Genomic DNA, 14,179 nt, shown 5'->3' with positions numbered 1-14,179 from the left:
GCTCTGCACGCGGCACAACCCCAGCCCCACACCTGCCCTGCCTCAGATAATCCTCGCACAGCCCCTCAGCAGGCCCAGTTATGGCTGCTTACGCCATGTTGTTTCTGGGTTGTGTTTTTATTTCCACTTTTTCACTGATAAAAGTCAGGCCTGTTTAGCAGTTTTAGTGAGTTCACTCATTTGAATTACATAATTTATTGGTTTTAATATTTGCAGATATATGTATCCAAAAAGAGCATTTTCTGGGTGGATAGCCTTAATTCTGTCATTGCAGAATTTAGTAGACCCTCGCTTTAGCAGCAGCAAGGGGGCTATTAAATAAAGAGAGCCTGCAGAAAATCTAGAGCAGATTATTTTTGCCTCCAGGGCTCTGGTTCTCAGTCAATCCACGATCACTGGGTGCTGTGCAGTGTGTTCCCACATTTCCCAAAATGGACTTTAAGGCAAAGAATGTCAACTATGTTTTGGGTAGTTTTAGATTAGACTCATCCTGGGTTGCTGGGTGTTGCTGGTTTTGTTTGTTTGTCATGCAATATTGAGAGCCAAACAGGACACTTTTAAACTGAAGTAATTGATTTTTAACCTCAAATCTTGAAAAGTTTGAGCTCTTCTTGGAGCGGGCCTTGTTATCAGAGCTTATCAGCAGCATGGCTTAGCCGGCAAAGGATTCATACAGAAAACTTTGCTTCCTAGTTGTCACATATGATTCTCCCCCCACATATAAGCTTTTCATAGGGTAGTTGGGAAGTTTGCACTGGGAGAATGCTGTGCTCACTCATCTTGGGAAACTTGCCAGTAGGCTGCACTGCAAAGAGCCTGCCACTGAAGCTCAAGCCTCCATCCCCTGCCGTCCCACCCCTGCCATGTAGCTCCTTTGCCTTCAGACTCTGCTGAGCAAGGGGCCATGGTGCAGCCACAGAATAAAGTGCTGCCTCTTCCCTTCCAACCTGGTGACTCATGAGACAGAACACCCTGAATCCTCCTATGCTGGGAAATATCCCCGAGTACCCCAGAGACACTCTTACTAACGCTGTTATGTTCAGAATGCTATTTTAGTTAACATGCACAGTATAATTTGTCACTAATACAACCCTCAGTCACTAGAAAATCTTGAATTGCTTCTTAAATATTAAAATAGATTTAGATAATAACTTCTACTAACTAGAACATTTCCTGTCCTGAAGATACCAAATGACAAATTTTACTGTTCTCGAGTTTGGGTGCATTGGTCTCTTTCTGATACACACAGGGTAAGGATAAGGGGATATTCTAGAAACAATATGCTTTGTATTGGTGTAGATTCTCCTGTACCAGGAGAGGCATTAACCTATTGTTTTGCCATAGCTACATAGCACTTAATAGGCAAGATAGAGGTAGGAGTCATAATATCCATTTGCACAAGAAACCACAGTGGCACTGAGAGCCAGCTAGTATGCTCCCGTGGGCTTCTCATTGTGCTAGCACAGAAAGACATTTATACCAGCCTGAAAAATCACTATCAGCCCCACTGCCTCTCACGGTTATTATCCTTAAATGAACAAGCAGCTTAAAAGTCATGAGTAACCAGAGCCTCATAGCCTGAGACATCTATATGCCAGAGGAAACACCTTTAAGAAATTGAACTACTTTTGCAACAGCTGTGTGATAAATAGGTTTTTCTGAAATGGGTTTAAAAAAATTTTTTTTTAAAGTGCATGACATGGCAAGACTCAACTCTAAATAAAGGAATAATCTCTAAATTTTAAAATTTCTATTTTTGGCAACACTTTTCTTGGAAATCACCATTTTTCGACATGGAGGCCAGGAAAAATGATCTCTATTGTGATCATTTGTGTAAAATTCCATTTGAACCATAAGGTTTCATATGCACAGACACACAAGCATGCACAGTTCTATCCATGAAAACAAAAAGGCCTCTATGCCTGGCCAGTGGAAGGTCTGATTTACAAGTGGATGTCAAGACAAGGAAGTGGAAGATTTGGGAGGCTGATAAGAAAGCCACCCCAGGAGATAGCTGATATCAACACAGCTTAAATCTCTGTCTAAGGTCTCAGACTTGGGTTCCAACAGTCAAAATGGGGAGACTGGGTCTATTGCCTTGGTTTTGCAGCTCCAGCCAGTTAACTCAAACACATCACAGCAGGATGACTCTTACTTCTGTTGTCCCCCAAAACACAGGTGGCTGGTCAAGACTGGACTCTCAAGTAAGCAAGTCTGCAGATTTCTAGGACAGGTGGCATCATGACCCTTTGCAGCAACAGAAAGTTTCCCCAAATGATTTTAATGTGCTTGTGTTGGACTTTCTGATCTCTTCTCTCCATCTTTTGTTGTTTTTCAGTTTTATTGAGATTTAATTGTTAAAAAACAATGTGAGCTATTTAAAGTATATTTGTGGCAATTTGCTATGGATAGAAGAATTTGCACTATCTCGAAAATTAGCACACTCCTCACCTCCCATACTTACCACTTGGAACTTAATGGCAGCCTCACTGACCCCTAGATATTCAAGGAGGTTGAACCTTGCATTAGGAATCATAAAATGAAAACACATACTTTTCAGTGGGAAAAGAGGCAGATAGGGAAGTTCATTTAAAAATTTTATTGAAAAAGTGAATTCTCATCCCTATTCTTTTGCTCTGCACATTGAGACCTGTAATATTCTTACTCAGAAGTGAAGGGTGGGCTTCTTTGGACAAATGGCAAGTTTCATGTCTTTGGGCAGTTGGCAATTCATGTTCGATACCCTGTAGAATGTTTTTTGTTCTCATTTCCAAAGAGCTTTAGCCTGGTCTCTCCTCCAATTTTACGCTCTCCTAGGCTATCAGGTCACCCAGTCCATCTGCTGACTTTCACTTAAAGAGCTCAAAGACTGAACTCAACAGGTTAGCGGTACAGGTTTTTGACCTTGAGAACCACTGGATGCAGCCTGCTGGTTTCCATGTGGTTTTGAATGACCCTTGAGTGTACAGGAAATGGGAATACACTACTTTCTGTTTCCTGACTGTTGCTGTCTCCCTTGTCTGTCTGCACCGTATCATATGTGGTATGACTGAGAGAGGAAGTGAATTCTCATTTTGGCAGGTCATAGGTTACAGGATTAGAAAATATGATTTGAAAATGGTTGGGGTAAGCTTTCTCCATTTCCAGAAAGTACTAAGAGTCAAAGTGGAGACATTGTGTTTCCAAAATACCTTTAAATTTGGATTATTGCCTGTATTCTGTTGAATGCCCATTCAACCAAGATTCTAGAACTCCAGAAGAATTCTGTTCTTAAGAATAAGAATGCTGTTCTTAAGCATACTTAGGTGTAGTTATGACTTCACCTATGAATGTGGGCATTTATATCATGACATAACAATACTTAAGACCAATTGGACTAGCCTTTTATAAAAAATAAGATGAAGATTCTGGTTTTTATCTCACTAAATAAACAGGCAAAGTACATTTAACTGCTCTCAGATGAGTTTAGTATGGACTTGATAAAATTCTTTAAAAAAAAGATCAAGATGAATTTTGCTGTATCACACTGGATAAGTTTTCATTGACCACAGAATTTTAAAATATGGAGGGTGGGGATGGTGTAGAATTTCAGAGAGAAAAGAAGCTGTTTTGTAGTGCCTGCCTGTGAGGAGTGGCCTATTGATTTGCATTGATTTGCTTTGTTCTTTGTTGGGAGTGAAGCTGCTCCTTGCCTTGCTTTTACAGATCAGGAGGAATAGCATTTCTTTTATTAGTCTCCCGTCAGCCACATTGATACTGGAATTTGTTCCCTCTCTGCTTAGGTATCTTCATACTTTCTTGGAAAATTAAGTGGAAAAGATAGTGCTTCTTTCCCTTATGCCATCATTTTTACTGTGCCCAGTCTGTGACTTTAGAAGCACCAATATTTAAGGGTAAGTCTCTGGGAAGCAGAGAGGGTTTCTTGAGTAGCTAAGTCCTCCCTAAAGATTTGGAGCATTTAGAAGGGTGGGTGGGGTTGGGGATGAAGCAAGTCTGTAGCACAGGATATTTTATGATAACACAGTCTAGTTTTATCCAGAATCAAGATCCATTTGGGAACTAAGAGTAAGAAAACTACTTGATTTGTTTGCCTAATTTTTTTTTTTTTTAAAGATTTATTTATTTATTCATACAGAACTGGGGTACAGGCCAGAGGCTCAGGGGCGGTGAGAGGCTTCACCAGAGACAGAGTGGGGAGCAGAACAGGCAGATGGACGAAGTACACTGCTGAGGGGAGCAGCGGGCGGGCCAGGAGAGGTCTGGCTCGCCATGTGGTCTCCTCCGGGGCAGGCGGCAGGCGGGAATCGAACTCATGCGGAAGTGGCTTCAGATTCTCAGTGCTGCGCTTTAACCCGCTGCGCCACCAGGGAGGGCCTTGTTTGCCTAATTTACAATAATATTACATATACTGGTAATCTTAGATTCTTATTGGGAAAAAAGGTTTCAAAATTTTCATATTGTCCGAAAATGTAACGTCAGGAAAGTTTCAAGTCAGTTAACACTGCTAATAGCATTTTAAAAGTAGTGTTTGTATTTATTTTCTCAAGGCAGTTTTATGGGCTGTGAGTTGCATGTTCTGAGTGGAATCTTAAGACTTTGCTAATGCTGGGACTACAGACATCTGTCATTTTCAGATAACAGAATCACTGATCTCATGGGGCATTTAGAGACACAGTGGCAGGAACAGCATTTAGCTTTGCTCCTCAGAGTAAACATCGCTCAATACAGTCATTGTTATTTCCACTGGAAATATTAGTGGTGCTCAGGGTAGATGGGTAGAAAGGTAATAAGAAAAACCACATTTCAAAATGCAAATGCAGATATTTGTGGAAAATCCACCCCCTGACTTATATATAACGTGTAGCTTATAAATTGAGGCCCAAGTGAAGGTGTGTGCAGGATAGATGAGGGAAACGTCCACATACCTTCCCGTCCACCTTAAGAAGGGGTCAAGGCAGCCACACGAAAATCTGTTTGTCAGGGCCACCTGCAGTACTCACTGCCCTGCCCCTCTTCACAGGAGAAAGACACGAGTGGTCTTTCATATTGTTGTCACGGATGTTTTCTGTTCTGAATCAACTCCTCAGAGCAAAACCCCTCCCCTAGGGGAGGGAGTGCTCTGTCCCAGGTCTAGTCATGTTCCCACAGTGACATCTTGACTAAATGGCCCAGCGGGGCCTGGCATCCACAAGTTGGGGTGCTATTTCACAGAACTCTCACTTGCACATCTGTTTTGGACTGTGGTGCATGATTGGGACATTTGAGGAGAGGTCAGGAAGCCACTGCTGCTGGAAAGGGGTTATGAGGAGAAGGCAGGCATGCTGGGTGCAGGGAGGCAGGGTAGTGAAGGGCACATAGGAAGCACCAGGAGGCAGGAGGGCCTTGACCGTAATTTCTGTGGGGAGGTACAAGCCAGGCAGGCTGAGCAGATTGAGATTGACCAGTTTGAAGAATGTCAGCAGGCTTAGAGGTGACTGCTGCCAGAATCTGGGGGTGACTGGGGCAGGTGGCCAGTGGTCTGAGTGGAAGAGGACAGTACAGGCCCACGGTGGGTGTGGGCTCCGGGTTAGCTGGGCTGCACTTGAGAAGCACACTCATGTTTCAGGTACTTACTGACTGGCTAGTACTCAGAGGGTGTAGTTCCCTCAGTTCTTTCAGCAAAATCCTGAAATCAAAGCATCAGAAGCTAGAAAATCTGAAATCTGGTTACTACCACATGGTGCAGCTTCGTTCTCACCTAAGCTTCTAAACACCTTGAATTATCTTGCAACATCTTATGAAGAACAGGTTTCATAACCTATGGTGATCTGGATCTGTGGCTCTCCCTTCATCTCCAGGTCTCTGTTACCCATCAGCTCCCTTGGGTGGCCCATGTGAATTACTGAGTTTCTTCCACCCCTTCTCCTGCCTGATCTTCCTCAGTCTTGTTTCCTGCCTCAGGTGATGATGTGGCTTCACACCCATCTGCCACCCCAGGAGTCTCTCCATGTGAAGCCGCCTTCTGTGCCCCCTATGAAATCCTTCCACTACATCCATCCCCTTTCCAGTGTCTTGACATGAGTTAACTGCCTTCAGACTGTGCTTTCTACTAGACCCACCTATGACAAGACTTCTGTGATTGAGTCTCCTCTTAGTTTCTAGTCTTTGTTTTTTAAGATTTATTTATGCATACAGAACTGGGGTACAGGCCAGATCAATGTGGGAAGTACTTAGCTGGGTTTTCCTTTCCCTCCCTTCAGCAGTGTAGCCCTTCAGTGCCCTTCAGTGCCCTTGAGTGGGTATTCTTTTGGTTCTCAGTCTTGCATGTGGCTCAAGGGAGCTGAAAGCCCAGCACAACTGTCTGTACATCTGACTGAAGGCTTGAGACAGCCAGTGAGAAGCACCGGCCTGGCACACCACCTGAAGCCTCACTTTCCCTGCCCAGGTTACCTGCTAGGTTGAGACAGCCATTTCACACTGCCATCCTCACTGCCGTTAGCTTTATTATTACTTGAACTAGAGGCAATTTCAAAGCTTTCTCTACGGGAAACTTTACTGTGGTAATAGACCTTCCTGAAGTCCTCATGGCTGAGTGCCATAGGACATGAAGCTGTCCTTCAAGCCCCAAATATTCCAACCTTGATTTTAGCAGTTTATTTAATGTGCTTTGGAATCTAGTAACCCTAGTTCAGGGCTGACTCTAGGGCTCACTGGTGGGTAGCCTCAGGGAAGTTATTTAACCCTTTGAAAACTTAGTTTCCTCCTTCAGAAAATGTGGAGCAAGACAGAGCTTACTCCATTCACTGCTGTGAGTTAAGGATCAATCAAGTGATTGAGCAAGGAGAGCTGCATGTCTCCCGCGGGTGGTACCTGTGACATCATGATAACCCCATTCGGGTCTGTGAGAAATATCTTCGGTGGATTATAAAGTTATCAGTTTCCCTAAGATCAAGCAACACTGATTTGGGATGGAGGGTGGAGAAGCAGCTCCCTTTAATAGATAATCTTTAATAGATAATCCTGAAACACTATCACATGTCATGATAGCTGAAATAGGGAATGGGGGCATTTGACATGTTTTTCTCTACCCTTTTCTCTGAATTAAATGCCACTTTGTTTAATTAGTTGAAGACACAGCAGTCTCTTCATTTTACATTCATCCAGCTTCAAAGACTTTAGTATGACAGCCTTGCTTACAGTACTTTAAGTAAAATCATGATTTTTAGCCTCAGTGGACATTATTCTCACATTTTTGTATATATTTGTACTCCACAGGACTATTTAGTAATGCCTGTATTTCTTGAAAGGAAGCAAAACAGTTCTGTGTTTGGAGTTTGGGGTTTGTAATGAGAAATCTTGTTAAACTTGATATTACAATGGAGTGGTTAAAGTTAGTGTGGTTGCCTCTGAATTTAGCATCATAGAAATGTCTGACTAGATTTCTAGTCAAATTCTGTAATGGATATTTGCATTTTTTATAAGGAATCCTAGGAGTAGAAAGGAAAACTTATGCAAAAAAAACTTTATTTTTCTTCCTCTTTTTTTATTTTTTTTAAAGATCCATTTATTTATGCATACAGACTTGGGGTACAGGCCAGAAGCACAGGGGCAGTGAAAGGCTTCACCAGAGACAGAGTGGGGAGCAGAACAGGCAGATCAAGAAGTACACTGCTGAGGGGAGCAGCGGGCAGGTCAGGAGAGGTCTGCCCCGCCATGTGGTCACCTCTGGGGCCGGGGATCCAACTCACACTGAAGTGGCTGCGACTTGCTTGCAGTGCTGCGTCCTAACCCATTGCGCCACCAGGGAGGGCCCTCTTCTTCCTCTTCTCCTAAGAATATCCTTCTCTTGCCTTTTGTCATCTTTGCTTTTTTTTCTCATTTACCTGTATAGGAAGAACGTTGGTGAAAAGCACAGAAACCAGTGACTTTTATGGCTGTGGAATTTCCATGAGAAAGGAGCATCAGAACTCACCTGGATCACCTTTCAAACCTGGCACACCTCCTCATGCCCCAGGGTGCTTGGTGAACCTGAGTAAAACCGTGGTCAGGATGCTTTCAGGAGGGTGCAGACCTGGCCTGTGGATGAAGTGGGAGGGATGGGGGAAGGAGGGTAGAAAATATGGAGCAAATGTTTTACAACCTGAACCTCAGAACTGTGATCCTCCAAGGAGAGCGCTACTTGAAGAAAAGAAAAAAAAGTCGAATGGCTTCTCAGGGATTTTGTTTTCTGTGCACATATAAGCCATAGTCCAGTCCAGGTGGCAGTATTTAGAGCACTCGGCTTTCAGTTCTGTTAAATGTGAAAGAGGGAGTGACTGACCATTCATAGCTGTTCCGTAACTCATGTAAAATATGTATATGGTTATCTTTATTTTTATAATATGCAAATACATTTAAATTTATACAGTTTGACGCTTCTAGCATTAGTTAACACTGGGTGCAATATTCTGCATGAGAACTGTGCCAAGATGGAGCTGGTTTCTTATTTGAGTGTAAGACCTCTTGGTCTTATTTCTTTGTTCTTTAGTCTTTAATTAAAAAAAAAAGAAAATCTCTCTAGCCACCCAGGGATTAAGTGGATTAAGTGTTGGTTCACAGAAGTAACCAGTGATGAGCAGAATCTTCAGACATCTTCAGTGTCCCACTCGCCTTCTAAATGAAGGTCCCTGCCTGCAAACTCCTGGGCAGGGGGGTGGGGATCATCCCCTGTCTTTTCCCAATGTTGCTAGTGCCAGGGACAGTGTTCCTCACTGCAGCCCTCATGTTGACTAAGTTTGTTACTGGTTTATGTGCTGGTGGTGACCTGGTGTTAGGATTCTTCAAGGGAGGGGGCAGTGGGGGGGTCAAGAAATCCATGGAAAGCCTGAATCCTTGCATAACTTACAATAATCAGGAATCCATTCTGAAGCATGTAGAGTTCTGCTCATAAGTACTCTCTCCCCTAGAACAGTCTTTGAAGTTTAGCAGAACATTTCCAAAGCCTTCCACATCTGGCTGTCAAACCTTAAGATAGTGAGCTGCCTAATTGGAGAGCAAAATTCCATATTGATTATTTATAAATATGGAGCCACTGATTGGATGTTCTGCTGCCTGGAACGAGTCAGAGCTTTGCTTTAGAATCTCCATGAAATTAAACTTGAAAAATCAAACCAAATGAAACACTCTCTCATATTCCTAACTGGGGCCAAACAGCATCAGCTGCAGTAGTGACACATTCTCTGAAGAATGTAAAGGTCTCTTTTCATCTGCCACCTCCACACACATCAATTGAAAATGTGTAAAACTGTTTCTCACCAGTGTAAGACAAGTGAGTCAGCTGGTATTATTTTCTTTTATAAAGTATTGGCTTTTAGAATGCCACAATATACAAAATCTCGGCATATTTTTAAGAGAAACAGCAAGCAAGTGATTGCATTGTGAAGAATCACAAGTCGATTTTTGTAAAATATGTTGTGCCCCAGGAGTTAACTTCACTGACTCCAGGACCTCCATTTGTAAGATCCTAAAAACTTGAATGGGATCAGGTGATTTTTGCCGTTTTTAATCCTTGAATAGAACACCTCAAGTTGGAGATTTCATTTTCCTTGAATACAGTCGCAGATGAACCTGTTGTCACAGTTCTCGTGTGTGTGAGTGTGTACACGTGCATGTGTGTGCAAGTGTGAACTGAATGATAGCGTGTAATTACTTTATGGACCATTGAAGGGCTGGGCATAAAAGTTTTTTTTAATTGGCATGTAATAGTTCCTCACCTCTCAAATGAATGGATTTTGGACCAGACTTTTGAAAAGACTCATCGGTGTGCCTTTAGGATAACTCCCTAGGGCACCATATTAAATGATAAACAGTAAATACATATGCTCCTTTGGGTGACATACCCCACAAAATGTTTGCCATTATGATGACTACGAATGCCCACATTCTTAATATCTGCTATTTTTTGACAAGTGATGTTTCGTCATCTGAACCCTAGAGAAGCAGTGTAAGAAGAAATTGTGGTGTCACATGTGTTTTAATAAAAAGGTCATTGTGATAGAGTCCTGTGACCGAAAGAAGCTCCAGAAAAGCTTGTGAACTTGCTTTAGGGTGCGGGGTGGGTTGAACACAGAAAACACTCTGCTTTAGAGCAACTTTTTGCCTTCTAGGCAGGAAATTCCGCTTTCTCTTTCCACACCTGGAAAGACTCAGCCGCACAGACTAACAGGACAGACTGACAGGCATCTCACTAAGCACAAGAAGAGTCTTTTCCAACCAACGAGTCCCTGGCGTCGCAAACAAATGCCCTCCAAGTTTGTGATGGTTTCTATTCCTGCAACTTGTGGTATCAAAACCACTTCCTGGAATTGTAAAAGTGATGCCAGAATAAATGTTTTCCCCCTTGAGAAAAAAAAAACAAAACAAAACACTCAGTGCTCATATTTGACACTGTGTATTGGACTCTTTTGAATGAATAAAAAGGAAGGGTTTGGTGTAATTCCTGATGTGTGTGTTATTTTTGCCACAGTTTGTGAATTGTAATTGTGTTTCCCCATTTAAGTGTCATACCAGGCATAAATTAAAAGAAAAAAAGTGATTCAAAAAAGTTCAATAAAAACACAAAGAAGTGGTTAACGAGTGATATTTGCAGAGTTTAGTTATTGTTTGTTTGTTTGTTTCCATTTTATCAGTTAAGGAATCACTAGTTCAGATTTTTAGTTCCTCAATTACTTTTGAGCTTTGAGTGGTGGAGGGTGGTAGCAGTGGGAATTGAAGAGGGGAACTGAAGAGTTTCTATTCCAAACCTTGACTGTTTTCTGGCTGGGGATTAAACTCTTATGTATTATCTCTGTCTCTTAAATCAGTTCCTTTTTTCCAGCGTCTGCTGTATTACTCCTAATCAAAACTTAAGAATTTCTGATAGACATGGAAGTTACTTTCCCCGATCCTTTAAGGATTCCTAGCAGAAGTCTTTGCCAACCATTTGCAAATACAGATCTTCCTCGACTTAGGGTGGGGTCACATCCTGACAGACTGTAGTAAGTTGAAAGTATTGTTAGTTCCTGGGAACTCTCAGCATTAGTAGAGAAGATGGTACTGTAACAGGGCGGTCCCCAGGAAAAGGGGAAGTTCCAGTTCCCTGCCCCACCCAGGAGGACGGTGGAGCTGAGCAGAGAAAAGAAGAGAAGAGAAGGAATCTGAGGAGGAGGGAAGCAGGATGGAGAGCCAGGAGGAGACCTGAGGAAGCCACATGGAGCCAAGGGAGACATGTGAAGAAACCGTGTTTATTTCTTGGCCCTGGACTGGCTGAAAGAGATGTGGGTGAGAGACCCATGGGGAGGTTGACTATGGCAGTATTTATATTGATTTTGATTTTGCTCTTTTCCTCCCAGACTTGTCTGGTCATTTCTGACCCTTTTCCATGGGTCCCGGCCAGAAGGTGCTTTAGTCTTGTGGTAGGGTTTTTAGGCCTTGCTTTGGGCCAATCCCTTTTGAGTTGACTTTTGCCCACAAGGGGATGGGTAACTTCAGGTGTTTGATTAATAAATTATATTCTTTGTCTTCTGTATTGTATACTCACTGTATTAAAGTTCCTTTTCATTAAAGTCTTACATGTTTTGTCTTGATGAGGCAGATAGCAGAACCTATTTAGATCAGGCAGGTTTGGGGATTCAGGGATTCTCCTCACCTTGCCCTGTAACAGTACCGCAAGTTCAGAAAGCTAAACAATCCTAAATCCAGCCATCTTGGGTTGAACCATCCTAAATGGGGGCCATCTGCATTGCCCTCGAGATCTATATTGCAGGAGCAAAGAGCTATGCCCCACCCCTATCGGTACAGATCAGAGCCTCTAATCCCCCTTCATTTTTAAAAGGTTAGTGGTGACCTTAAGGGAGGTGGGTGTGGCCGTTTTCTGTGGAAAACAACAGCCTCCTGGGTAAGGACTAAATACATAGGCAACCTGAGGTTCCAGGATATTGGGTGCCCACGGCAGAAGGCAGCCCCAAACCAGGAGCATCTCTTTGTAAGATGCCTGAGAAGGCAGATGGACCTGTTGTGTGCATGCCCTGAATCCAAATGTACTTCTACTGGTTGAAAGCTGAAGCCATGTGGTAGTTTCAAGGGTAGTAAATCCAGAGGTTGTGCTCCACAAAGATGCCCTTGTCCTCAGAGCTGCACCCAAGGAAAGCAAAATACTGCTGCGCCCCTCCAAAGGCAGAGCACAGGAGCAGATCATCTACGCAGAGCTTTCCTCTACCAAGAAACTCAGTTCCGGCCCTCCCTGGTGGCGCAGCTGGTTAAAGCACTGCACTGAGAAGCTAAAGCCACTTCCGCATGAGTTCGATTCCCGCCTGCCCCGGAGGTGACCACATGGCGTGGCAGACCTCTCCTGACCCGCCTGCTGCTCCCCTCAGCAGATCTCCCCTCGTAGATCTGCCTGTTCTGCTCCCCACTTTGTCTCTGGTGAAGTCTCTCACCGCCCCTGAGCCTCTGGCCTGTATCCCAGTTCTGTATGTACAAATAAAATAAATCTTTAAAAAAGAAAAAAAAAGAAACTCAGTTCCTTCAACCTACTGAGGAGGTCAGAGAAGCAGGTGTGAGTGGTGAAATTAGAAATGCATGATTTATCACGTTACTCCCTCCTGGGGCCACTTCGCTACTTCCTTGTAAGCTATGTGAAGCAGATCCCAGGCTTGCTTGGTGTTTTTGTGTTCTAGTAGAGGGATTGCTGGGTCATATGGTATATTTTTAGTATTTTGAGGAACCTTGCTACTTTTTTCCTTAAGGGCCTGGACCAGTACACATTGCCACTGTTATAGGGCATCTCAATTCTGGTCGAGGACAGGGAAAGAGACACCCCAGAAGCCCCAAAACCTGCCTGCTCTAAGTGGGTTCTGCCATCCGCCGCAACAAGACAAAACATATAAAGCTTTAATGAAAAGTGACTTTAATACAGTGAGTATACAATATGGAACACAAAGAATATAACTTCTAAATCCAACACCTGAAGTTACCCATCCCCTCGTGGGCAAAAGTCAACCCAAAAGGGATTGGCCCAAAGCAAGGCCTGAAAGCCTGCCACAAGACTAAAGCACCTTCTGGCCAGGACCCATGGAAAAGGGTCAGACATGGCCAGACAAATCTGGGAGGAAAAGAGCAAAATCAAAATCAATATAAACACTGCCATAGTCACCTCCCTACAGGTATCTCACCCACATCTGCCTTAACCAGTCCAGGGTCAGGAAACAAGCCCGGTTTCTTCATCACATGCTTGCTGCTCCATGTGGCTTCCTTAGGTCTCCGTCTTGTTCTCCATCTGGCTTCCTTCTCTTCTCCTCTTTTCTCCTTTCTCCCTGCTCAGCTCCACCCTCCTTCTGGGTGGGGCAGGGAACCTGGAACTTCCCTTGTCCTAGGGACCACCCAGTTACACCACCACAGTGTATGAGAACTCCTTTTGCCCCATACCCTCCAAAGAGACACTTGTGTCTGGTCTTTTTGATTAGTTGTGAGATGGTTTTGTGGTTGTGACTTGGTTTTTCCTGTTAATGAGTGATAATTGGCATTTTATCCTGTGCCCATTGGCTTCTGTATGTTTATTTTTGGAGGAGAGTTTGTTTAGCTCTTTTGAATTTCATTTTAAAAGAGTTTGCTGCTGTATTCTGAGAACCTTTTAGATGGTGATATAAGCAGTGAAATAGGCAACATTTCCACATGACTGTGTGTGGAAGTGTTTGTGACAGGGCAGGAAGAGAGGCACCACCAAACCTCCCTACTCTAAATAGGTTCTGCCATCTGCCTCATCAAGAAAAACATATAAGACTTTAATGAAAAGGAACTTTAATACAGTGAGTATGTAACACAGAAGACAAAGAATATAATTTCTAAATCAAACATCTGAAGTTACTCATCCCCTTGGGGGTAAAAGTCTACCCACAAAGGATTGGTTCAAAGCAAGGTCTGAAAGCCCATCACAAGACAAAAGCATCTTCTGGTCGGGACCCATAAAAAAGGGTAAGAAGTGGCCAGACAAGTCTGGGAGGAAAAGAGCAAAATCGTAATCAATATAAACACGGCCACAGTCAACCGCCCCTCGGGTCTCTCACCCACATCTGTTTCACCCTGTCCAGGTCCAAGAAACAAGGACAGTTTCTTCACAGGTCTCCCTTCGCTTCATGTGGCTTCCTCAGGTCTCCTTCAGGTTCTCCATCCTGCTTCCTTCTTC

At 43.4% G+C, this 14,179-nt stretch overlaps 1 protein-coding gene across 3 annotated transcripts in view; it reads left to right on the top strand.

The window, feature by feature from the left end:
• The window catches only part of MFHAS1 (malignant fibrous histiocytoma amplified sequence 1), a 76,242-nt gene extending 65,645 nt beyond the window's left edge, over positions 1-10,597 (top strand). Inside the window, exons 3-4 of one of the 3 annotated variants that reach the window (XR_001145445.1) lie at positions 3,783-3,893; positions 7,871-7,957. Coding sequence is in view for 2 of the 3 variants with exons in the window: in XM_012724914.1 (XP_012580368.1) it covers positions 7,871-8,220 (350 nt within the window). In the remaining variant the exon portion in view is untranslated. Of the gene's footprint in view, positions 1-3,782; positions 3,894-7,870 lie in introns of all 3 variants that reach the window. The other 2 variants (XM_012724914.1, XM_004682201.2) reach the window with 2 other exon arrangements.
• Positions 10,598-14,179: the final 3,582 nt, after the last annotated feature.

The sequence above is a fragment of the Condylura cristata genome, unplaced genomic scaffold (assembly GCF_000260355.1).
Source record: "Condylura cristata isolate star-nosed mole 26May11 unplaced genomic scaffold, ConCri1.0 scaffold00014, whole genome shotgun sequence".
Taxonomy (NCBI): Eukaryota; Metazoa; Chordata; class Mammalia; order Eulipotyphla; family Talpidae; genus Condylura; species Condylura cristata.
The sequence above is the reverse complement of the archived record's forward strand: the minus strand, read 5'-3'. Positions and strand labels throughout refer to the sequence as shown.